The sequence below is a fragment of the Fundulus heteroclitus genome, chromosome 5 (assembly GCF_011125445.2).
Source record: "Fundulus heteroclitus isolate FHET01 chromosome 5, MU-UCD_Fhet_4.1, whole genome shotgun sequence".
Classification (NCBI taxonomy): Eukaryota; Metazoa; Chordata; class Actinopteri; order Cyprinodontiformes; family Fundulidae; genus Fundulus; species Fundulus heteroclitus.
Window position 1 is genome coordinate 40,247,022 of NC_046365.1, and position 24,456 is coordinate 40,271,477.

The 24,456-nt window shown below is 42.8% G+C and overlaps 1 protein-coding gene across 4 annotated transcripts in view; it reads left to right on the forward strand.

Annotated features, from left to right (window-relative positions):
* The first annotated feature begins 9,337 nt into the window (after positions 1-9,337).
* The window catches only part of lef1 (lymphoid enhancer-binding factor 1), a 60,997-nt gene continuing 45,878 nt past the window's right edge, over positions 9,338-24,456 (forward strand). For 2 of the 4 annotated variants that reach the window (XM_036137590.1, XM_036137591.1), the window contains exons 1-3: positions 9,338-10,263; positions 11,868-11,934; positions 12,998-13,125. In XM_036137590.1, the coding sequence (XP_035993483.1) occupies positions 10,060-10,263; positions 11,868-11,934; positions 12,998-13,125 (399 nt within the window). In that variant the 5' untranslated portion in view covers positions 9,338-10,059. The remainder of the gene's footprint in view (positions 10,264-11,867; positions 11,935-12,997; positions 13,126-24,456) is intronic. The other 2 variants (XM_036137592.1, XM_036137593.1) reach the window with 1 other exon arrangement.

Here is a 24,456-nt window from a genome sequence, read left to right on the forward strand (position 1 = left end):
GGCCCAAATCATGTCTGGCTCAAACCAGTCCTTCTGGTTTAAGATTTTGCCCCTTCTCCCCATTTTCCACCAATAAATACAGAAAATAAATGAGAAAGAAAATGAGGAAATACATCCAAGAAGAAGTCGGAAAGGTTTTGAGTTTTCTTCCCCAGAAATATGTAACACAGCTGTATTGTCTAGTTCTTTGGAAGCACAATAAAGTACAGTGTGAATGCACACAAAGGTTTCCAACATGCTGACTCTGTCCCATTAGTGAGCACCGCTCTCACGCACTGAGAAGGAAGGTTTTCATCAGGAACTGGCCAAGGGGTGAATGGTGAAGATGGCCAATCAGAGGAACCCAAGGAGCTCATCTTCAACCATTAAGTGCAAATAACATCTAATGATGATAAACTCTACATTTCTTTCATGCAACGTTTGATTCCTAAACCCTGAAACCATCTGTGTCAAATAGTGACCCACACCCACAGATGATTGCAGATTGTTATTGTTTTTTTCTTGAATTAAGAGAAGGGATTTATCACAGCCATGAGGCTGGTGGCTGCGGTCGGGAGGTGGGAGTTGGGAAAAAGACGACTGCTGAGCAACGTGCATGATGTGGTCTACTGATGATTTCCTAACTTCACAGATACATTCGATCGTTTAACTCCCTTACTATTCAGACACCGACTCCATTGAGATTCCCCAGAGTCCCATTTTTGTGTTTTTTTCCTCAGTGTTTTCATAGGTCCGAATATGCAGCTTAACATTTTTTATTATGAGAGAAGACTGAATAATGTGAGAATGGACAGTGTTTCAGTGTCAGCACAAAGACACTAAAGATTTCAACTATAAGTGCTCCTACTGCCAGAAAACACCAGAGGGCGCTCTGACACCTGCAGCTTTAAAGAACTGAGTTCTGCGTCATTAAATGTCTGATTTTGTGGCCAAACTCTTTAAAGCTGCAATAGGTAACTTGTAAAAATGCATTTTTTACATATTTATTAAAACTGTCACTATGTCCTTGCAGTAAACTATGTGACAGATAATCTGTGGGGAAAAATCCAGCTCTTTTGGCTCCTCCCAGTGGTCCTACTGCCATTTGCAGAAAGACATCGCTCCCGCACAGAAACAACCAATCAGAGGAATGTCTGGCCATGATTGGTGTCAATCACACTTCCGGGGAGGAGCCTAATTGGCTTTAGGTTATTGAAATTAATATTTTAATAATCCTGTTTCAACTTGTAGCTGTTTAAACATTTTTTTACTGAAACATTTTCATTGGATTTTGAACAGACTTCTCCAAACATAAAGAATGATATGACGACATCTTCCTTCAGCAACCTTCAGATCTGTTCGGCCAAGTTCAGTTATCATGTCAGTTTTATTTATTTTCACCAAAACCTGAACGCTAAAGTGTCAGAGCCATATTCTACAGCTAAGAATACAAGATTTATTGTACAGCTAAGTACGGAGGTGAAATTTTATTCCACTCTCCATTCTTGTGTTTTTGCGTTTGAACTCACGTGGTAAAACATGCTAATGTAAAACCTCTTTCATGCTGATGAAATATTTGGGATTTGTGTATTTTTTTTTATCCACAATTAACCTGTAAAAAATATTTAAAATGGCTAAATACTGGTTGAAAGATGCAAAAAGTTGTTCTTAGTTTATAACCAATAAAATATGGGAAAAACCTCAACATTGTTCCAGCTGGTGGGAGTTTGTAGACGAACATCCTTCCAGAGATTTTCCCCTCCAGGCTTTTGGGTCAGCCAAGTGTTAATCTGCTCATTAGTCCGTTGGATTGATGCGGGACGGTGTTGCAGGTTCACGCAACGCAGAAACAAGCCTCCTGTTTTCATATCAAAAGCCCTGAAGTACTTTTATTCTGGCTGTACGTCCCTGGGTTGCATGAATATCTTTGTGCCGAGAGCCGGAGAGGAAAAGATTTCGCCTCTGCACGTTGTCAGGGAGGGAAGCGTGTAAACTTTTTGTTTTCAAGCTTTTCTCTTGTGAAGGGAGAAGTCATCTCTAACTCTGCTCTGGTGTCTTTTCCATCAGCAACACAATGAAAAATGTGTGAAGATGAGAAAGTTTAAGTTAGGAGTCAATTAAATCACTTTTTTTTATCCCTAAGGGTTGAACAATGTGATAGACAACATTTTTCAATATGCCATAAAAAGCAGTCCATCTTCCAAATAAACATTTTATTTACTGTATAAATATATTTCACTGTCAGGGAACAACTCTGATTCAACAGCTGTTTTATTAAACAATTATATTATTTTCCCAGAGGAAAGTGTGCCTTAAAATGTCATTCATACCCAATTAACACTTTTACATTTGATTACATCTAAACTACAAACCTCTACGTAATGTATTGTTAATTTATAGCATAAATGTGAAGTCAAAAGAAAAGTTTGCAAACATAAATCTGTAAAAGTCAGTTTGATTTTTCATTTATGTGTTTCATGAGGTTAAAAGGCAGTAGAGATAAAAAGGTGAAATAAAATGAAGTAAAATTAGTAAAATATAAGGCGTGTCATGCTTCCTGATTCAGCTTTCATTTTCCATTGTAAAAAGCTGCTTTCATTTTTAACTTTATCAGTAAAACTGTGCCCAGGTGTGTGTTTTATTTTCTCCGCAGGAATCCAGCTGTTCTCTGAACGCCTCAGACATTCCCAGAGCTCTGATCAACCCGTCATCTGAACATAGAGGATGGACCACCTGCAGTTATTTAGATTTTTATTAAAATCAGAGCGAGCTGTAAGCAGACGTTTACCTGCTCTGTTATGTCTCATAACTTTAAGGAATAGCAGAAAAATTACCGTGCTCTATGTGCAACATCAGATTTAAAACAATTATCTAAGTAATGTTCAGTAACAATAGAATCAGAAAGGTGTACCATGATCAACCCAACTGATGGAAAATATGAATTCAGAGTCAAGGAAAAGATGATTTTTAATGTGAGATAAAACCACTGCAATTAAAAGTTACTTTAAGGATTTTAACTAATCTTAATCATGGGTGCCAACAGAGGCACATTCAGACCAAGCCGCTGCTTAGGGCCCCAAAATCCTCGGGGGCCTCTCATAAATGCTTGAATTTTAACAAAGATCATAGCTCTAATATTTTTATGTTTGTTTGTAGACAATGAAAATGCTCCTAAATTTAATCTGATGGGTTCAGAATAGATAAATTACAAGATTTTAAACTGTTAACAATTCTGATTTAAGATTTAAAGTAATCAGAGTTTTCTTCTCAAATATTTCTCATAAAATAATATTAACCTCACATCTGATTGTTTTTAAGATCAGCCAGTCAAATGACCCACCCCCCAAAATAAATAAATAAAATAAAGTTCTGCTTAAGGCCCCATCAGAGCAGATCTGTGGGCCAATAAGTGAGACCAAGCTGGTTATTTAACCTGAACAGCATCACAGTTTTAAAACACAGACGCTGGATCTTTGTCTCAATATTAACTTCTTCTACATTCATTTATTAACCACCAATTCACAACAACTACCGTGTAGACGCCACGGTACTTAGCAGCCAAACAAACTAGAGTTTTGGGATGTCATTAGTCAGCTATAAATCATTCTGCTTTAAAATCCGGATGCAGTCGGCGCAAACACGCACTAGAGTGGACAAACTTTTTTCTTTCCACTCAGGAGATAATTTCTTTTTAATGACAGTCAGTCTGAGACAGAGTTTGGGGTCATAAATCAACAGATCACAGGTCTGCCTCCATCCCCCTCCGCCGTCGTGGTGGGGAGACATTTTTTTTTTTTTCCTCCCCTTCAGGAACGTGACTCATCTTGCACCAATCAAAGAGCGGCACCCATAATCACTCACCTTGGACCTCCCCAAGTTCAGATCTGCACCTGTGATAAACGTGTCTACCGCTGCGTTTAATTGCCATCTTTTCATCATAATTTAATGTTTGCTTCCTGTCGTTTTACCCGAGCGTGGCTGAGAGCGCAAAAGGCTGTAATTTCAACATCAAGGGTGTTTTTTTTTATTTTTTTATTTTTATGAATGAGTAGCAGGTGGAGCTGACGGTGAAGAACCCATTTTAACAGTGAGATCATCTGGAAGGCGGTTTTATTGACGGGTATTGATAAACCAACCCACTAAACGGGCTCCTATCCCACAAGCAAACATTCGGAAAGATTTGCAGCGCAGTGAGCAAACAGGAGATAATTAGGGTGATATCTCTTTGAAGTATAGTACATTGCAATTAAAATAGAACAGATAAAAGATGAGACAATAATAGATCTAAGGAGGACCTTGACTGAGCATTGTTTAACAAAGACCATTTTGTTTGACACAGTTCATTTGGTGGGATAAACTGAGTTTCTATTCCAAAGTTACGAGAGGAGGGAAGACACCAGGAAACAAAATATGCATTATAATGTTCATCAACACGGGTTCTGGCTGATTATATATTTATTTCATCCTTTAGATGGACCGGCGGTCTTAAAGCGGGGAGATAAAGCTTCTGGATGTGCTGGTGATAAATTATGCTCTGTGTGTAGATACATCTCTCCCTTTATACAACATGCAAAATGGAAAATCTGAAGTGAGAGACAACTGAATCCAGGTCACAGCACAGCAGGACGTCTTGCTTTCCGTGTGAGATCCAGAGGGGTCACTCTTATGAACTCATTAGGAGAAAAAAAAAATGCAAATGTGGCTTTTTTTTTTTATCCGTTCACTCTCCTTTCTGCAACTTCTTTCCTGGTGAGTTTAACAACCGGAGCTGTGATGCACGAAGACTCGCTCAGGAATCTTTGATCTTGAGTGAAAGTGTCTCAGGCGGTCCTGGCACCGCTTCAGAAGAGAGTTTGTCATTTGCAGCCTTGTCATCATGTCTCTGAACCACAGTTATTGCGCAAGACCTTGTCTTTATCGTGAAGATTTATTGACGATTGCTGCAGATTCACTTAACAAATGGTAAGAAGTTGCACGTCGGTGGAGTATCCTGCAGGATGGATGATCTCTTTTCTTCTGACCTCAGCAGTGGCGGCTGGTCTGAGGTCTGCTCGGCTCGGTCTAAGTTCCTTTATTGACCGTTTTGTTTGCATCCATGTTTGAGTGACATTCAAACCCTTGTCTCTTCGCTGCCAGGGTTGTGACAGTTAATCATACTGGATAAAGAGTGGGACAAAAAGAGCTGATTGGCCAGGGGCAGAAAGAGCTGCACCCCGGGAAAATCTTTAAGTAACCAATCAGAGGCCAGCGTGAAGTCACATGGAAACCAAAAGTGTAAGAACAGACATGCGCACTCATCTGGTGGGCGTCTCTCATAAAAAAAAAACTGAATTTAGACTGAAACAAAGGCAAAGTGGAATGGAAATGCTGAAAGATCTAAATTCAGGCGCATTTTCTAAGAGAATCGGCATGATAATTACTTTTTATTTCGGAATTTAATTTTTCCTGCAATTTTGATGGGGGCGGTGCTCTAGCGCCCCCTATTGACAAGCGGCCACCACAGTTTCTGCTGCGGCTGGTACAGTACGGCGCTTTGCTAAACAACCTCTAACTTCTTCACATCATGTTTCCCAGCATTCAGACGTCTGCTTTTTTTAAAATTGCTCTTGATAAACAGTTCTTCAGGCCTTCTGAAACTCTTTGAGAGTCTTTCTTTGGACTGCGGCTGCTTCTAACTGCTTTTTTAGTCCAGTGCAGGTACCCCGGAGCACATTTAAACCAGGTCCAGCCCCTTCGGCTGCCTGTACTCACCCACAATCATCTCAGATATAACTGATACAGGACAGCCTATGGCTGACAGACATGTTAAACTCACTACAGCGCTAAGAACAACACCTCTGCATCCGTTGAACCTGTTCAGTCTTCCGTAGGTCATTCTTACAGCAACCTCAGCGGTTTTAGAGGACAGAGGAGTCATGTTGAACAGCCTCACCAGCTTGGACAGCGACCGCCTGTTCTGATGCTGTAGAGAGCTCTGGAAAAGTATTCAATCCCTTAAATGTTTCAGATCAGACCAGGATAACCTGAGTAAATACCAACCTTGGTTTTCAGATGTTGTTTTTGTTTATTTAAGGGAAGCAGAGCAACCAAAACCAACCTGGTTGGAAAACGTATCATCACCTGACCTTGTGTTGTAAGCTAAGTTGGACTGAATTGATTATATGATGGATAATTTGACTTGAATTTTGAGCCTTTAAAACTGAAAGAGATTGATCAGTAGGATATTTGTTAAAACGTTTGGTCCACATTAAGAACTGAACTGAATTAAAATGAGGGTGAAACCTGTGTGTATTTAAATTGTACGTATGTTTTTATCTGTTTTTTTCAGAGTCGGTCTGAGAAAGAACCGAACCAAGAGACTGCTTAGCGTCCTCTGCAGGTCAGAGTGCATCTCAATACATTATAATATGAACGAAAAGTTTATTCATTTCAATAATTCAATCAGAAAACATTCATTTTACAATACTAGATTTATGACACACAGAGTTGTGCACCCAAAAGAGGTAAAAATAAATACAAATAATATATATATATATATATATATATATATATATATATATATATATATATATATATATATATATATATATATATATATATATATATATATATATATATATATATATATATATATGTTCACTTTGATAAGTATAGCTTACAGCTTATAATATCCTAAAATTCAGCTTCTCTGAAAATTCTGTATCACAAAAGATTAATAAGAAAAGGCACCTATTACTTGTGTACCTTTTTCTACGGCACTTTTTCCTTCCACTCAACTTTCCATTTGTATGTTTGAATACACGACTGAATATTCAATTCTTTAGGAATTAACTTTTGTGACTTTTATGACTTATCGAAGGTGTCAATATCTGTTAAGTCATCAGTGTTTCTCTTGATCATGCAGGACATATAAAATCAATTTCCTGTTGGTATTATGCAATATTCACTTTGGTCTCTTCAGCACTTGTTAACACTTAACATTTATTCTAACTGTCTGAGAAATTACATTCAGGATTTTTGCTAGCTGCAAACTGTAATTATCAGAAGCAATAGAAACAAACACCTGGATGATATTACTTTGCGTGTAATCAATTTATATAATGGGAGTTAAAATGTATGAATTCAAGGTGGAACCGGCAAAATTAAATTTGCGAGTATCCAACCCGCCTTGGGCTGACTATTCTATTTTTCTGATTAAATTCAATAATTTAATCTGATAATCTGCCAAAAACATAAAAACGCAAATAAAAACTGAAATTACAGAGGTTTATTTCGTATTGATAAACTGTGAGTGTCTTTGATCCTCAGTGAAAGAAAGAATGAATAAAGGTGAATAATTTAAGCTTGTGATTTATATAATCTGCTTGTTTTGGATCACAGCTCTCTCCTCGGGCCCAGCAGGCCCAGCTCCTCCATCCTGGCAGGCCTTAATGCGACCTAAAAATCTCTTCCCTGTTATTTCCTCCCAGCGTCATGATTTGAACCATATCAAAAGGTAGCTGAAAGAAAAGGAGGTGGCTCCTGTTAGGTGAATGTAGGTAAACTGTGCCAGCAAGAAGAAAAAAATAGTGCCGGATAATTAAATTAAATAGTGTAATGAGGTAGAACCAAGTTGTTGTTGCTTTTTTTCTACAGGGTGGGAAGGAAAACAGCCAGAGTGGGTTTTTCCCCCATAACCTTTTCATTGCAGTTTTTTTTTTTTTTTTTTTTTTGGCTGGAAACAAGAACTGTATAATGTTGAGGGGGTCTTTTTAAATGAAAGGTTCGGTTGTTCTATCTGCCTGTGTGAAATCCGTCTAATTAGCCCCCCTTCCCCTCCCTCCCCTCTCTCTCTCTCTCTTTCTCTTTTTTCAGAGCGCGAGCTGTACGCGCGTGGAGGAGCACGCGCTTTCCGCTATACTCTGGAATGCAGCCAGTCTCGCGCTTTGAATCCAAAACCCAAAAGTCTTTGATCTTTTTTTTTTTTCCTTTTTTTTCCTCGCCGTCTCCTTACCCGGAAGAGAACCCCCTCTCTCTCTCTCTCTCTCTCTCTCTCTTTCTCTCTCTCTCTCTCTCTCTCTCTCTTTCTCTCTCTCTCTCAGCTGGGATGAACGCACACGTGGAAACGTTGGCTCGGGTCCACACTCGGCCCAAATTTAGTCATACAAAGGGAAAAGGGGGGAGAAGAGAGAGAGAGAAGGGGGAGGAAGGGGGGGGGTTGGGGATGAAAGAGCCAGCCGCCGCCAGATCAAAGGCAGCCGCGGCTCCGCCCCGCTAACCCCGCCCCCGCGCTTTATAAAGATCTGCCTCCACATCCCAACTCGGATTCTCACGCAATCTCTCAGCGTTCAGGCACAAAACAAGCCCCCCTCCTTTTTTTTCCCTCCACCGCTTTTTATTTCTCTTTGCTGCATTTTTAAATGAACACATTCAGCTGTAACGCTGAGCCAACCCGTCCTGCGCTTTTAATGGGCTTTACTGCTTGTTGTGATATACAAAGCGTTTCTAAAACGGAGCAAAAAAAAATATTATTTTAAATGTTTTATCATATATAGGCCTACGCGTTTCCACAGGTCTTTGTTTGTTTATTGGTAATATTTAAACATCAACATTCAAGGCTAAGATCTAAAACGATTGCTTGCCAAAATAAAATAAAAAGATTAAATAAGCAAATAAGAGCCAAAAATAATTTCTTTTTATAGGCAGTCGTTCATTGCACTTGTTTATTTATTTTGATCCCAAATCCCAAATATTTCATATGATCTCGGTATTTTAGCGACCTGTTTTCTGTTTTGATCAGGCCCCTGTCTTAATATTAATATAATTTATCGTCTGTTCCAAAAGGCAGTGCTGCTGGACCTCATCACTACAGAAATCTCTGGACAAACAGGCGGAAAACAAAGCTAGATAATTATCAAACACACAAAAAGATCATTTTTGGCCACATTGGGTTCTATTTAATCCTATTTATTTTTATTACGTAAGCATTTATTTTCATTTGCTTATTTATTTTTTTACGTAGACATTCTTTTAAAATACAACTGCAGCCATTTTTTGCGTTTGAATTGCACTTGTTTTTGCCCCAAATAGCAAAACTAAATACTTTATTGGGGGGGTCTAAAAATAATTTGAATACATAATTACTTTCCATTCCATTTCTTTTGCTACCAACAAGCCATCTTAGAATATTCTCTTTTGGTAATGTGTGATGTGAACTTTTCCTAATTGTTTTTTTTTTTTTTTAGGGGGATTGCTGGCAGGCAGCGTGTGTTGCTGCTCCTGCTTCTCCTCCTGTCTCCCCATTTGTTGGGAGCTAAATCTCTCTCTCAGGAGGAGTGTCAATCAGAGCCCCGGCTTCCCTTTCATCTCTCCTTCCTCCCAGTGACTGGAGGGGGGAAGAAAAGCAGGAGGAGGAGGAGGGAGAGGAGAGGAGAGGAGAGCAGCTACATTATCAACACACACACTGCTATCATTAGACTCTGGAAGCTCTGCGGGAGCGGTGGCAAGTCGGTCCACGGCGGCTCTTCCTCTCCGTCTTTCGGCTCCGTTTCTGATTGTTTCGGGACTTTTTTCGTTGCTTTCATCCGTCCTGATGCCAGCAGCGCGGAGGATGGATTTGTAGGCAGCTGCTGGTCTGAAGCGCGTTTTTCCTGCGGTTACGCATCCACTCACCTTTTCACCTGATTCCCCCACTTCTAACGCCGCAGCTCCATCTTCACTTGGATCAACGAGGACATATTTTTTTTACTTTTATAAATAAATGCACTTTTTAAAAAAATCCATTGACTCGGACGGCAGATGAATTTAAACTAAAACTGAGATTTGAACTTGTTGTTTTTTTTATTATTATTTCCTCATGACTTTAATCAGTGCTCCGGATTCTGATCTCTCCAATCTGGCTCAGATATTTAAGCTTTTTTAATAGTTTGGAGACCAAAAAAAAAAAAAACGCGCAAAAAGCGGCTTCGCTCCTGTTGCTTCAGCGGGAACAACTCACCGGCTGCGTCGCCTCTCCACGCCGCTCGGTTCTGCCCGGTTCTCGGTGGGAGTTGACCTTCCCGCAGCCTCGGAGCGCACCGTGCGAGCCGGAAACCGCGAACCATGCCTCAGCTGTCGGGCGGCGGCGGCGGAGACCCGGAGCTCTGCGCCACGGACGAGATGATCCCGTTCAAGGACGAGGGGGACCCGCAGAAGGAGCAGATCTTCGCCGAGCTCAGCCACTCGGAGGAGGAGGGGGACCTGGCGGACATCAAGTCCTCCCTGGTCAACGAGTCGGAGATCAGCCCCAACAGCAACAACCACGACGTGAGTCCTGATGGGGGCCGGTGCGCAGCGCGGCTGCTGCTTTTAAACTCAGTCCTCCGGTCAGAGCTGCAAATGCGCTTTTTAGCTGAATTAAAACCGAAAAATCCTGAAAGGCCTCAAACTGTTTCCTCTACTTAGCCTCTGTCTTATCAGCTGAGCCAGGCCCATTTAAAACCAATTATCTCCTAATTGACAACATGGACATTTTAAAGTTTACCTGCAGGAACCTTAAAGATGCTCCTATGTGACAACTACAGGAATGTGCTAAAGATCTTCCTGCTAAAGAATTTCATTCTTTAGCAGGAAAATCTTAAAAATAAATAAATCAGCATTTAAAAAAGAGAATGCATTAAAGAAAATTTTAATCGCATTTGAGATCCAAGGATTGAGGCCTTTTTAGCTGCCTGTTTTTAGTTATGCATCCTCGGCACAAGACTAAAAAACTATTCACACTTACTTGTAGCAGGAAGCCTGCAAGTGAGTAACGACGCTCCCATTTATTAAATTCACCCAAACCGACATTCTTTAGCAGGGAAATCTGAATACAAATGCATCTTAAAGCCTGCATGAGAGAAAATCTCCAACACACTTGATGGAGGTGGGAGATGTGAGGCCTTGTGAGCAGCCGGTGATAAGCTGATCGGAATGATGCACACAAATCGACTTAAAAACCACCAATTCATCCTAATAACGGCGCCTGGAAATGAGCTCATCGCGTTCCAGCTAATTCCAATAACACCTTATTTTCACCCTTTTAAATAAAGCCTCGTTTGGTGGCTGCAGGATTTAAATCCTTTAAAACACTTTTGTAACCTGATTTGGTTAAAATGAATGCTGTGGGATCGGGAGAATAAATGTTTGAACGTATACATTTGTGAAATTGATTCTAAATGCATTTAAAGTGTCTGTTATATTGCATGATCAAGGGTTAATTTTTTTATGTTTGGAAATGTCACTTTTTATATTGTGTATTCTGTCCCTGCAGTGTGTCAGACTCTCTTTTTGCAGATAAAGTTTATTTTTTTTTTTTTTGGGCTACCACCTACACAAAACAGCTCAGGCTCGTCACTAGATGTCCTGGAGAAACGTGGGACGGAGGCTGCATGTTAATGAGGTTACCTGACTCACTCTGAAGTCTTCCTGAGGGGACCTGAAGTCCCCCCAAAATAGGAATAATTAGAATAATAAATTTTTTACTTGGGATTCGAAAAGACGATGTAAAACGAAGCACCGCCTGCAGACGATTGTTTTCCAAGAGCATCATCTGTGTAGAGATAAAAAAAAAAAAAAAAATCATCCATCAACATTTTCTCGATTTGCGTTAATCTGGAAGGAGGCTTGAACTCTGAGATGAAGATGAGAGTGGACCAGTGGTACTGAAAATAAGTTAATTTGTAAGCCGCTCCTTAAGGACATGAAGCTTAATTAAGTGGTTCCTCTGAAGCTTTGATGAAGGCTGCTCCATCTCCCCTCTGCGGTCCGTGCATTGTATGTGTGTGTGTGTGTGTGTGTGTGTGTGTGTGTGAGTGTGTGTGCACGTCTCAGAGCGTGTAAGTGTGGATTAAGACCTTCCTGACTGCTTGCTTTGTGGTTTTGTCTTCCAGGCAGGTAGACAGTCCCAAATAGTGGCAGATTCCTACCATGAAAAACACAGAGATCGTCCTGATGATGGTAAGTGACCCGGCCTGGAGCTGCAGCTTCTTCAGTCGGTGCTCTTTTCACCTGTAAAGCGCCACGTTTGTGGCTCTAGTTGTAGTGAAGGTAAAGGCGACTCCAGCAGATGTGATTTCCCCCCCCCCCCCCCCCCCCCGTCCTATTTTGATGCTGCTGCTCCAAGTCTAGCCCGGACATGCTGCGCCTCCATAAACACGGCTACCTGTTACCTCCGTCAGAGATCAGGGCGCCTGCAGAAACGTGAAAAAAATAAAAAACAAGAAAGGAGGTCGACTATATCGGCGTTTATTTTTTTCTATTTTTGCATAAATTCTCGACGTCCTGAAAATGTGAATCCGGGGCATTTTTCTGACAACCTGACCCTCCATCAGCTGCAGTGGCTGCGGTGTCACAGGCAACGTGTTGCTGCGCCCCGCGGGACTCGTTGCTCCCTGCTCATTGTACTCTGACCCTGCGCCTGCAGGTCATTGACGGGGCCCTTCAGGAGGAGCGTGCCTCCTCTTTGTTCCCCTTTCACTCCCTGAATGAGCCCCCCCCCCCCTTCAAAACCAAACACTGGACTTCTCCACAACAGTATCCATGTTGCCATCGGCCTGTATACCAGGACCCCTCCCTCCCTCCCTCCCGCCTCCCCCGGCCTTATTACACGCTGCTGCAGCTGAGTGCTGCGGCATTGAGGCCTCTTGAATGGAGCGCTCCCTCTCAGGTCAAAGGCGCAGAGGAACAGTTGGGGCGTCTCCTGTTTTGACACAGCCTGTATGTTCTTCTAATTGGTGCTAATTGGCACAGAGGGGCTCCATTGTTCCCCGGCATAATGCTGCCCTCCTCTCTTTGACGGGAAGAAAGGAGGCGAACAAAAGGCCGAGGCGGAGCGGGGCGAGGGGTTAAAGCCACAGACAGCGATATCATTGCCGCGTCTCAGACCAGGTGAACTTCAGAGCAGCTTTGTTCAGTGAAATCCACTCAGGACCGCTCGGTGTCCGTCCTGGTGCTTCACAGATGCTGTGTTCTCCAGCCAGAGATGCCCAGACTTACTCCGGTTCTGCTGTGTTTTTGGCAGGAAAGCACCCGGACATGTACAGTAAAGGCCACCCGTACCCGGCCTATCCGGGCTACATCATGATGGGCAACATGAACAACGACTCCTACATGAACAACGGCTCCCTGTCGCCGCCCATGGCCAGAACGGTGAGTACCAGCTCGCTTCTGCTTCTGGAATAACGACGAACTCGAACCTGAAAGTGTAGAATGGGGAAAAAGAAAACCCAGATTAAACCAAACCTGGAGTCAGAAGAAACAGAAGGTTCCTGATTCCAAGCGGCGGCCTCTTTGCAGACAAAACGGTTCTGTTTTTGTTTAAATATTGAAAAAAAGCTTCATTTATCCATCTAAAAGTATTAAAACTATGCTTAACACAACTTCCTGTCAGCCTTTTGGTTTCTAATCCATGACTGTAGATCTACGCATAAAGACACATGGAAGTCAAAAGGACCAATAGAATGCGATTTAATTCTGCCGCTGATCTCGGCTGATATTTTAGATTTTGTCACAATTTAGCAGCTCATACATTTGTGCATCAAACATTTTTAAAATTCAAAGAAGAAAAGCATCTTGCTCCTCTCCAGTTTCTGTTAAAGAGACTTGCTGAGAAACCGATCAAACTGACCCCTCTTCTTGCTTTAAGTTAAAGTAAAAGGTTTATTTATAGAGCTCCTCAGATTAGACATTTTTCATCAGCAGTTATTCCATCAGGATCGAGCTAAACTGAAGGAAAACAGAAGGTCTGTTGTAAAGTCACACTTGACGTGTTCAAAATCTTCATTAAAAAATGTCAGAAATGACGTTAACAACTTTATGTGGATCAGTAAAACAGGAACCCGGCACAACAATTCCACTGAAACCTAATTAGATTGCGTGAATCTTTGCCACCATGCTGCTTTACTTTTAAGCCTTTGCGTCGCTGTTGTTCCCAGTTTTGCTCCTGTTGACATGCGTCCTCCTTACAAACCTTCAGGTTTGTCTTTTTGCAGAAAGTTCTGGGAGAAAAAAAAAAGACGGGAGGGTGGTGACTGTTTAAAACAACCTTTTGGACTGTTCAACTAAAATCAACAAAGATATCCTGACGTTAATAATAAGAAAAAACTCTTGTAGAAATAAAAAAACGACATGTTTAATGTTTATCTGAACTATATTTTATTTTGATTTGGATTGATTTACCATAGCTTGTTCTCCCCTTTTCCATGTTTCTTTGCCCCCTTGTTTGTGTCCACTGCAGTGTGACACTGCCGTGTCCTCTTTTGAGGACCAGTTAGCTCTGCTGTGGTTGAACTGCAGGACAGAGACACACAGCAGGTCTGCGAGCTGCAGCAGACAACAGACAGCGACCCTCATGAAGACCAAGCTTGGTTGCAACCTGCTAGATGAACCACATGTAAATCTTTTTTTTTTTTTTTATCTACAAAGTCGGCAAAGTGCCTTTGATTTTTCTCCCCCCCTCTCTGTCTAGTTCTCAGTTCTACCCACGCAAAGTAAGAAGCGTGATTCATATCTACAGGAGGCCGGTGTACCTGATGCTTAAGAGCATCAAGATTGATCTAAGGAACCAGGAGCGTTTCCAGATCCCTTATCTTCAAGTTCCGTTCTTCACTTTTAGGAACCGAATGTCTGCATGACCCAAGTTAACCAAACTAATTAGCTTAGCATGACCGAAGAGGCCCAAAGTTACATCTCCGAGGTTTTTGGTTCTGTCCATAAGTGCCGTTTGGTTCAGAAATCGCCGCCTGCGGTATCAGTTTCAGGCCAGCTGCTGTTCCCCTGATGGCCGCTGTCCCTTTTGCTAATTTCTCCTCCACGACATGCAGAAGTGAGCAGCAGCTGTCCACCCTAATCCATTTTTGGTCTCTGTATCGGTCTTGGGCAGACGTGCTGTCTGTAGCTGGCTGCCCGACGCAGGAAGTGCTCCCACCTGGTCGGGAAGAACAAAAGGGCCCCGTCTTGTTGTGAATTTTGCACATCCTGGGAGTTGGTTTGGAGCGGCGGAAAGTTGTGAAGTGTGGGCTCCGTGTTGTTGTGAGAGTCTGTTTTTGGGAAGCAGATGTGATTGTCGGGGGTAGAGGCCCCATGCTGAGTGTAAAGGATCTTCTTTCACACGCAACTCTATCATGGGATGATGTTAAAATTGCGTCGTTTCGCCTTTGAAATAGTTGCAGAAGTGAAAAAGTATGACGGTGTGGAGAAAATGGGATTAATTCAAATGCTTTTCTGCTCAGTGTACAAGTAAAACACTTCTGGAAATTTGGTTCTGATACTCAGATTGCTGCTCGGGTGGCTCGTTCTCTGGTCTGGGTTAGTCCATGGCACCGAAAAAAACCTCATAAACCTCTGTATGGAGACCAGCTGAGAGTGTTAGAGGAAATCACCCCCTCACTGCAGATGTGTAAAACCAGACAGTTAGGAGGCAAACTTTCTGCCCAAACTTCTAAAAGCTTTTCTTTTACTGTGGGTAGCCCCCCTCCCCACCCCCACACCCTGTCTCCAATAAAACACTCGTCATTTTATAAGCATTTCTCTTGCTTATCCAATAACAAGTTGAGTCCAGGCTCGGTGGAAGAATCCTGGCTTTCTCACTGATGTCAGCTCACCCCCTCTGCTACTGCCGGCCGCCGCAGCCTCAGTATCTGCAGGCCTGGGATCAGTTTTCACAGAGATCAAAGCCACATTCTCTCTTTCATTCTCTTCCATCCTCAGCCCCCCCCCCCCCCCCCCCCCCCGCCCCCTCCATCCCAGCAGTTTAGATTGATTTCCATTGACCATGACATTCCTGCACATGCCGGAGTCCACTCTCGATGGAGATGTTAGTATTTGCTGATTGTCAGCAGATTTTGGGGACTCCCAACTCGATGAGCTGATTCGGCCACAGAAGCTCAGATTTTGGTTATAAAGTTTTGCTTTATGCCAAAACATATCGACTGTTTTATAAGGACAGTCACTTTTTTAAATGAAGACCAGGAGTCAATCCTGCGAGGAAAAATGTTACTTTAAATATTGGTGTTCCAACAGATTCACTTACAGTGGCACTGGTTGAACACACGGGGTTGCTTGTTAAGAACTTGTGGTTTATTTAGCAGCACGTATTAAACACAAGGAAACACAGTTGTGCTTTCACCACAAACTCACCGCTGAATTGCCAGAATGTAGAAACGGTTTCAAACTAATTTAAAACTAGCTTACCGCTTCTGCGTCATTACCAGCCATTGCTGCATTGCCTTGGTGTGGACTGCTTTATACTGGGTATTTATTTGTCCTTCTGCTGAGTGGGAGTGAGGATCCACTGTATCACATATTTTTTGTGTAATTAAATGAACAGGGCTGCGATATGTGTGCTGTGACTCTTGCCAATGAAGCAAGACAACATTACGCCACTGATGGAGGGACGTAATAAGGTCTCACGATATTGAGTTTTCAAAGTTTCTCATCTGAACTAAATCTATGTCTCAACGCAGCTATCCAGCCTTAATTAGCATGATTTTTAATTGGCTAATGCCCCCTTTTCACGGCAATCCGTTTTGGTGAAAACGAACCACAAATGAACCGTTTTGATGTTGTATTTCTACTGTTCAGCATGCATTTTCTCTGAAAACGGGTTCCAGCGTGTTAACGTTTTGAAAGCATCCCATGATTCATTGTCGTGTTAACATGAAAAACAAAATCTCCCTGCATAGGGGAACCCTGGCATGAGCAGAGTATGACTTAGTAGCGACAGCTTTTTTTTTTTTTTTAAGAAGGGAGGGTGTGTTTCAAAGAACATGCAACCAATTTGTGGCGTGGTAGAAAAAATTACACAATCTTCATCAGTGTAGACAGAGTGACTGCATAGTGTTGCATGAGATTAAGTAATGTTTGCAATGGGATCGATTCCGGCAATTTATTTATTTATTTATTATTTTTGTGTAGCTGTGGTGTAAATGCTGTAGCACTGGTAAATATGTGGTGCTAACATGAGAGCCAGGGCGCTAATGATGTGAAACTTTTCAACCTAAATCAGCGAGGATTAAATTATGTTTGCTTCAGTGTTAATTGCATAGTTGGGCAATCCCAGGGCACTATTTTCATATAGCGTTGTAATGTCCTCTATTTAGTGAATTATGTATTGTGAGCTGAATATATGAATCCTTACACTCCTACCTAGCTGGATGTAACAAAATTATTTAGATGGGTTAAATTTGAATATTGCGATTCAAAGAACAAATTTGCTTGTTTTGATATTTTAACACAAAAATTGAAATATATTTTCTTAACTAAGTAGAAGCACTTTAATATTCTTATGTGATGTATAGCAACATTGTTTTTTTTTTTTGCTCAGTGGTTTTAAGAGTGAGGTATACTCGTGCGTTGGGTTGTTGCGCCGGTCTGTGCTGACTGGGCGTGAGCCCATAGCAGCGCTGTAGACATTTATACTCGACACAGACGTAGTTGCAGTATTCACCCAAAACACAAGGAGGCAGTACTCAACATAACCAGTGGAAATGCAGTAAGAAGGGAAGAAACAGTCGACGTCACACTTCCGCGTGCATAAACGATCATGAAGAATAGTTGGTGTGTTTACGACAGCTAAACAGAAATAAACGGAGGGCTAGGGATGAAAAAAAAGATGCTCACCCGTTGCATATAGAGAGATGTGACTATAGAAAGAAACTCTACTGAATAAAAGTTCTTTGCTTTACATACTATGGGCTGTTTTAGACTTTATGAACGCTGCAGGTGATGGAATCAGAAATCAAAATCCTTGTTTGTAGCCATAAATATGGCCAATAAACTCACCCCTTAAAGTATGCCAGTACTTTGCTGTTTTAAGTAACACAATAAACAGTAACAGTAAATAGCATTTAACGAAATTGTACCGCTTGACACCTCTGGGCCATTTGATGTCAGTACAGGCGAACTTGTTCGGCGAGCGCTCCTTTGAAACGGGCCACTTTGAATAAGGCTTGAACGCGCGGCTGTGCCAAGTTACAAAAATTGTGAGGTGCATGACCTCGTGGCGCGGCAGATCGGGGCTCGCTCGTGGACGGAGTGATTGCGTCACTTTTGGGGGTCATGCCCTGTCCAAGGTGGCGAGTATAAACGTATCTTTAGGTAATGTTCAAACCTTTTGTGTTCTGCTGACCTTTTTAGATGTCATGTTTGGAGAGCTGGGATCTGAAACGCATCATCTTTCCTCACTGTGGAGGAGTTTACTGCTTTAAGGAGTTGTTGTTTTTGTTGTAATCACATTAAACTCAATGCCCAAACAGTAGGGTTGGACTCAGAAATGACACTGTTCTCCTTTTTTATTTCTTTATTTTTTGATAAACTTATCTGTTTGGAGGACACAGATGATGTCAAATAAGCATCTCACTTTTATCTAAAACTAGAACAAAAACCTCAGACTCTTTGAACTCCAGTGAAAGTTTGAATATATTCCCCAAAGACCCGAGATCATGACATTAAGCCTCAGAGTCGGCCCAAGGTATAAGCGAGCTAAGCCACTGCTTAGGGCCCCAAAACCAGCGCAGAACTCTTATCATAGTTCTGAAAGTTGAATTTGTTTTTATTGAGAATGAGAATAAGTCTAAATTTAAATGATTTGTTTAGTAGTGATAACTTAAAGGAGTATTGGCTTTATAGTATTTGAATTTAATATTTAAAGGTGCAAGCTTACTATGTGAAAGTCTAATCCTCATCGTTCGATTGTTGCTAAAATCTGATGCTGATTTGGTTAAGCTTTTCTTTGTGACACCGCTGTATTCCTCAAACTTAGAAACAGTCCAGCAACTGCCTGGTTTGAAATGTTGGCGTAGAGAAGAGGCACAAGGGTTTCCACCTGACCGTGAGGATGTTTGTGACCTCCTGCTGTGGAAGAACAGTCTGGAGAGTCTTGGAAAAACAGCTTGAAGACTGAATTACTGATGTTTTTTTTTACTGATGGTAAGGATTCAGAGCTATGTCTCCATTGCAGTCCTTTTTTTTTTTTTTTGATCCCCTTTGGATCCTTGGTTGCGGATCCTCATGGCGAGGATGAGGAGGAGGGAGTGAAGGGGCTGCAGCGCTGGGCTTCCTTTGATGTAGTGGGAACGTGACGGATCTGCCAGCCAGTGTCTCGCAGCGTGGAATCGCTAACCCGGGCTTACCTAACGGGATTTGGTCGGACCGCTCCGGTGTCCCTTAGTGGCATGTGTGTCCTGAGCTCATGCCCTTAGTGCTACCATGGAAGATCCCTGTTAGAGAGAACATTGCATCTCCCAGCAGCCTTCCATGTCTGCGCATCACCTTCTCGATGGCACCTCTGACACCGTTTGCTGCGTTTTAAGGGCTGGGCTTGCCTTTACGCAGGCGGCTGCAATTCCTGTAAGCATCTCATCCTTAGCTCAACTTATTCTGTGAGCTCAGTTAAAGCAAAAAAAATTACAAAAGCTGCATTGCTTAGTTTCTTTTTATATGAAACAAATCTGCAGAGTGACATCGGTGTCATCTGTGGTGCAGATCTCTCCGGTGAATTATGCGTGTTTGCGCAGTGATGACCCGACACAGGGTGGGGGAAAAAACACCGCCATGCTCTCTGTAGCGCTGCTGTGTTGAGTTTTATAAACAGCCCCATTAACGGCGACGTTTCCTGCGACGTCTGGTGATGCTGGCCGACACGTTTGCTCCGTATGCACGGTGCAAACGGCACCATGTGGTTGTAATCGCCTCGCCTGTGTTTTCATCCTGTTAACGCAGCTCAGCAGAGCCGTTGTGTGCTGCAGCAGGAGACGACGACCGAATGTTTTCTTCATGCGTGTTTTTTTGTGCCCCACATATTTCTTGTCATTATTTCTGTTCTTATCGCTTAAAACCTGTAATCTAAACAGTTGAACTCATCACCTTTCTGTTGCGATTTGCTATTAAACGCTACAGAGACAGAAGAAAGACATCTGTTAACAATAATGGAGCTCCAGTGCTGAGGGTCATGAAACTGTGAGTTTCTACGTGTTTGAGAAAGGCAGTAGCCCGTGAGCGTCGCATGCAGGCTCGCATGTAACACCCCCTCAGTGATGTTTACTCTGGACCCGTGCTGGTTCTGAGAAAGCAGGCGGCTCGTTGACGAAGGCGCTTCCTTCGTCTCCGGAAGGCCTTCAGAACTGGACGGCGCGCCGCCTGGAGCCAGCCAGCCGGGATTCTGGTGGAGCGGACAGGCGGCTGGTTGGAGGCCCAGGCAGCTGCTCACAGGGCTTCACTCCTCACCAGCAGCCTGCTGCTGATCTCCGGGGGTCAGTGGAGGGCCTCGCCAAGGTTGTCCCCGATTCCTAGTTCTGGTTGATTAGAGGGGGTGGGGACTTCCTGTAAAGGAGGCTAAGAAGTGGAGACTGGAAGGCTGCGTTTGCATGGTTGTTGTTGTTTTCATTCTGCTCTTGTAGCTGTTGTAATGTTATTACTACGTATGTATGGGATTGTAGGATACGCTCGCATTTCTTTTAATTAAGAACTGGAACAGAGTTTAAAAACATTTCAGTCAATTTTTTCATTAAAATCTTTAAAATATGCTAAAATATGCTAAAACATAAGTAAAGCATATTAGCATATAGGCTCTATATACTCAATTATAGCAATGCCTAACATCTGTCCGCCAACATGGAGTCTTATATTTCATTCCATTGGCTGCTTTGGAAGTCCATTTATCTGTTAAGTTAATTGACTATTTGTCCCTGTTTTAGCTTTTGGACCTGTAGTATTTTAGTTGTATGGCATAGTTTCTAACTTCTGCACCACCCTGGGCCACAACTTTCCCTTCACAAAACATTTCTGTCCAACGTCAACGTCTGTAAGCCTGCCGTCTTTACTGGCAGTCAAACCGCCCTCGTAGCAATCAGACTTTGGTTTTCCCGACTGAAGTCGGCGTTGCAGAAGCGCAGGAGGTGTAGAGTTGAACCCACAAAGTAGAAATGGAGCGTCACACGTAAAAATGTGTCGCAAAAGTCTCATTGTAAGAGGTCGCATATATCAGAGGTATAATATCGATCAAAAGCTCTATTTTCAAAAAACAACCCACTTCTCATTTACATTTGTATGGTTTTTATTTTGAAACGTCATAGCTACTGAATAAATTAAAGTTCAGTTCTGAGTTTATGTATGTTAACAGCATTCTCTGCGTTTTCACCTTCAGTCCTGTAGTCAGCTGACCATCAGGTAAACCATCAGGCTCTTTTAAAAAAAAAAAAAATGCGGCATTTGATTTGTCTCAGAAGTCAAAGTTTGGATCAGAGAATAATGTCAGACCCGAGTGAAGACCATAAGGAAATCTGCTTGGATCTGCAAGTTGTTCTGCTGTCATGAGCAATATCAGCTGACCGCTGTGCATTTCTTTCCTTTTCTGTGGCTTCCTTTACCAATGGAACCTGCAGGGGCACCGTAGAGGGGGTGCGGGGGGAGTTTGGACAACTCCAAGGGCCCCTAAAAGACAGGGGCCCCAAAAAATTAAATTATAAATGAGTTATCGGGATGATTTAAAAAAAAAAAAATTCTGAGTTTTTTTTTTTGGTGTGCAGACATGCTTAACTCCACACCCCCGCCCAGGGTTGGTATTATTAAAAACTAGAGATATAGCACCTCTCTGTCACACATGTGGTGGTTAAATAATCTCACTGCGTAACGGAGCTTACAAAACTCTCAGTCCCTGCTGCTGTGCGTACAGTGATGTGCAGCACTTTCTCACGTGCTGCAGCTGTGACCAATTAACAATGTAACTTTCTGCAGTGCTGTTTTTTTATGAGTCATGATCAATGGATTCTCTCTTCATTTTGATTGTTGCTGTGCACAATGGTACATGTTGATACAACACAGGGTAAATCTTATTACCAAAGGCTTTGGCATGTGCAGAAGGAGTCCTATGATGGAAATCAGCACTTTTATTTGACCTGATGCCCTTTTTATAAGGTGAAAAATACATTTGGCACAGTTTTGGCCTGTTAGGATAAACTGTACCAAAATCAGAGGTACCTGTCACACTGCTTACTAACACCTGTGTGAAACAAATATACTTCAGCTGATTCCATCCAAATTTGCTGCTGTTATCGTCAAGATATTTTCAAAAGGGTTTTCATATACTTTAGCAGTGTTTATTTTAAATAAAATATTTAGACGAGGCTCAGATATTTTTATTTCATTCTATGTTTAATTACCTATAAATCAGACAGAGTGACATTTGTAATAGTGGTTCCATTTGAAAAATATTCGTTAATGCCTTCACATTAGTGTCACACAAATATTAAAATTTACATGTGCACTTTATAACTTTTGTTCTGTACTTGATTTATATCAGATATGTAATTTCACCTGGAAATTGCCCTATAAAACCCTCTGGGCTTAAATGGTTAATGGGTCAGGGGTCACACAGAGACTACATTTAATATGGGCTCAAGCTTAGAATTCAACATCAGAATTACAACAGGAATTTCCAATTAGCCAATTTCTTATTTGTGACAAAGGTTTTGAGGGTTTTTCCTCTGCTGCCCTCAGTATACAGCTGACTGACAGCTTGCAATCACCATTTAGGCAAAGGGAAGTCACTGTAGGCCACATACGACCTGAGAAACTGCTCCGCTGTCTCCAGCATGCTGTAAAAAAAATTAATAGCTCAAAATATACGTTATTGAAAAACAGATCAACTGTAATTGTTTTTTTTATAGTTGTTTTTCATCTGGTAATAAAGTTGCGCAACCTTATGTCAAAGGTTTAGTGCCTAAGTAGAGACTGAAGCTTGTCCCTTGGAGGCTCCCTGCTCTCTGCTGCAGCTGCAAAACGAGGAAAATCATGAAAAGCAGTTTTTGACTTCATCCCGACAGCTCGTGGGTCTATAAAGAGACGAGCGGCAGTTCCAAGTAGTGAGCTGCAACCGAGGGGAACAATGGGCGCACAGGGGTAAAAAACATGGCCACAAACGCTGCCAGCTGTGTCCAGACTTCAGAGGAGCTCAAACAGCCCTCACTTTGTCCCGCTCAGAGACGGAGCGCTGATCAATAGCCGCTCTGTTGGATGAAGCCGCATCGTCTCTGGCCGGCCGGGCGGGCGGGCGGGCTCTCGCTCCGGCCTTCCTTTCTTTTTGCTGTTTCATATTTTTTCAGAAGCTCATTATTTCTCTCCGCTGTGGGTGTGAGCGCTAAAGACGCTCACATGCAACGCGTTTCTGACGGCCTGAAATATTAATGGTCCCCAGTGTGGGAGGTGGGTATAGGGCCTGCATAGTTACAGTACAAAGGGTGCCTTCTTGCCACCAGGCTTTATTAGCAGGGCCATTAAATGAATACATGGATGCGGCTCGCGTCCTTTTCTCCATGCCTCCTTCTGTGTTCTTGTGCCGAACATCAAACCCTTTTTCTTTCTGTCGGCAAACACACCCGCATGTGTGTGTGAGGTTCCCTCCACCGCGGAGGACAAAGGGGAGAGGCTTTAGCTATCACTTCGTTTTGTGTGGTCTCAGCCATAAAAAACACGCCGTTCTTTGACTGTGGAGGGGGGGGGGGGGGGGGCCTGTCTTTAATTTTTGGGAAGGCCATAAAAGTTTGTCGCTCCTTTCATATCGGTGGTGGAATTGAAAACAAATGCTACATTTTCTCCTCCTCTCCTTTGAACTGTCCAATTACGGAGTTGTGAAAATAAAAAAAAAAGTAGAAATCTCTTTTTGGATCCATTTACCTCCTTCTCCTTGCTTTCCCCCACTTTCTTTCTTTCTTTTTTTTTTTTTTTTAAAAAACTCCTCCCTTCTTGTTTTTGAAGAAACCGAGGGGGATCACTGATGTCAAAGTCAAAACCGAGAGCATTAAGAAAACTGGCGAAATGCAATACAGCTGCAATCCAACATGACGCTAGAAAATAAGGCTGAGGAGCAGAAAGCCTCTCTCCCGTATTCCCTGGGCGCGCAACTGCTCCCGGCCTTGGCTTTGATCTCTTCAAAGCCTCCTGCCTCCTACTAGATGGAGAGTCTTGGCTGCCGCTCGTGAGCGCTGGAGAGAGGCAGGGAAGGGAGGCTGTGGGGAGAGGGAGAGGGAGGGGAGGGGGGGGCACCGTCGTCTTCTTTCCAGGGCTGAAATCAATCACAGTGCCGAGGCAATTATGTGTAATTCAACCCCGGCCAGATTAGTGACTCTTGTTACCTGAGCGACCGGGGCTGTGTAATCTGTGAGCCGCACCGGCCTGACCAGCAGCAGCAGCAGCAGCAGAGGCGCTGGCCGGCCGGGGGGACGGGAGGTGGGGGCGCCGAAGGGGGAGGAAAGGTGGTGAAAAGCGGGCCGCCATGCCGCTGCCCAGCAGAGCAGAAAATCTGAGCACAACGGAGCGATTACACTTGCAGATGTAGCCGTGTTTGTGACGAGACTGGAGAGCGCTGATTGCCATGGAGCTTGCTGGTTAGGGCGCTAACGAGCCAGGTCGCCTTTGTGCTGGAGCATGTGCGTAATGTCACCTCCGCAGTGCCCCCCCACCCCACCCCCCCTTCCCAACAGCACC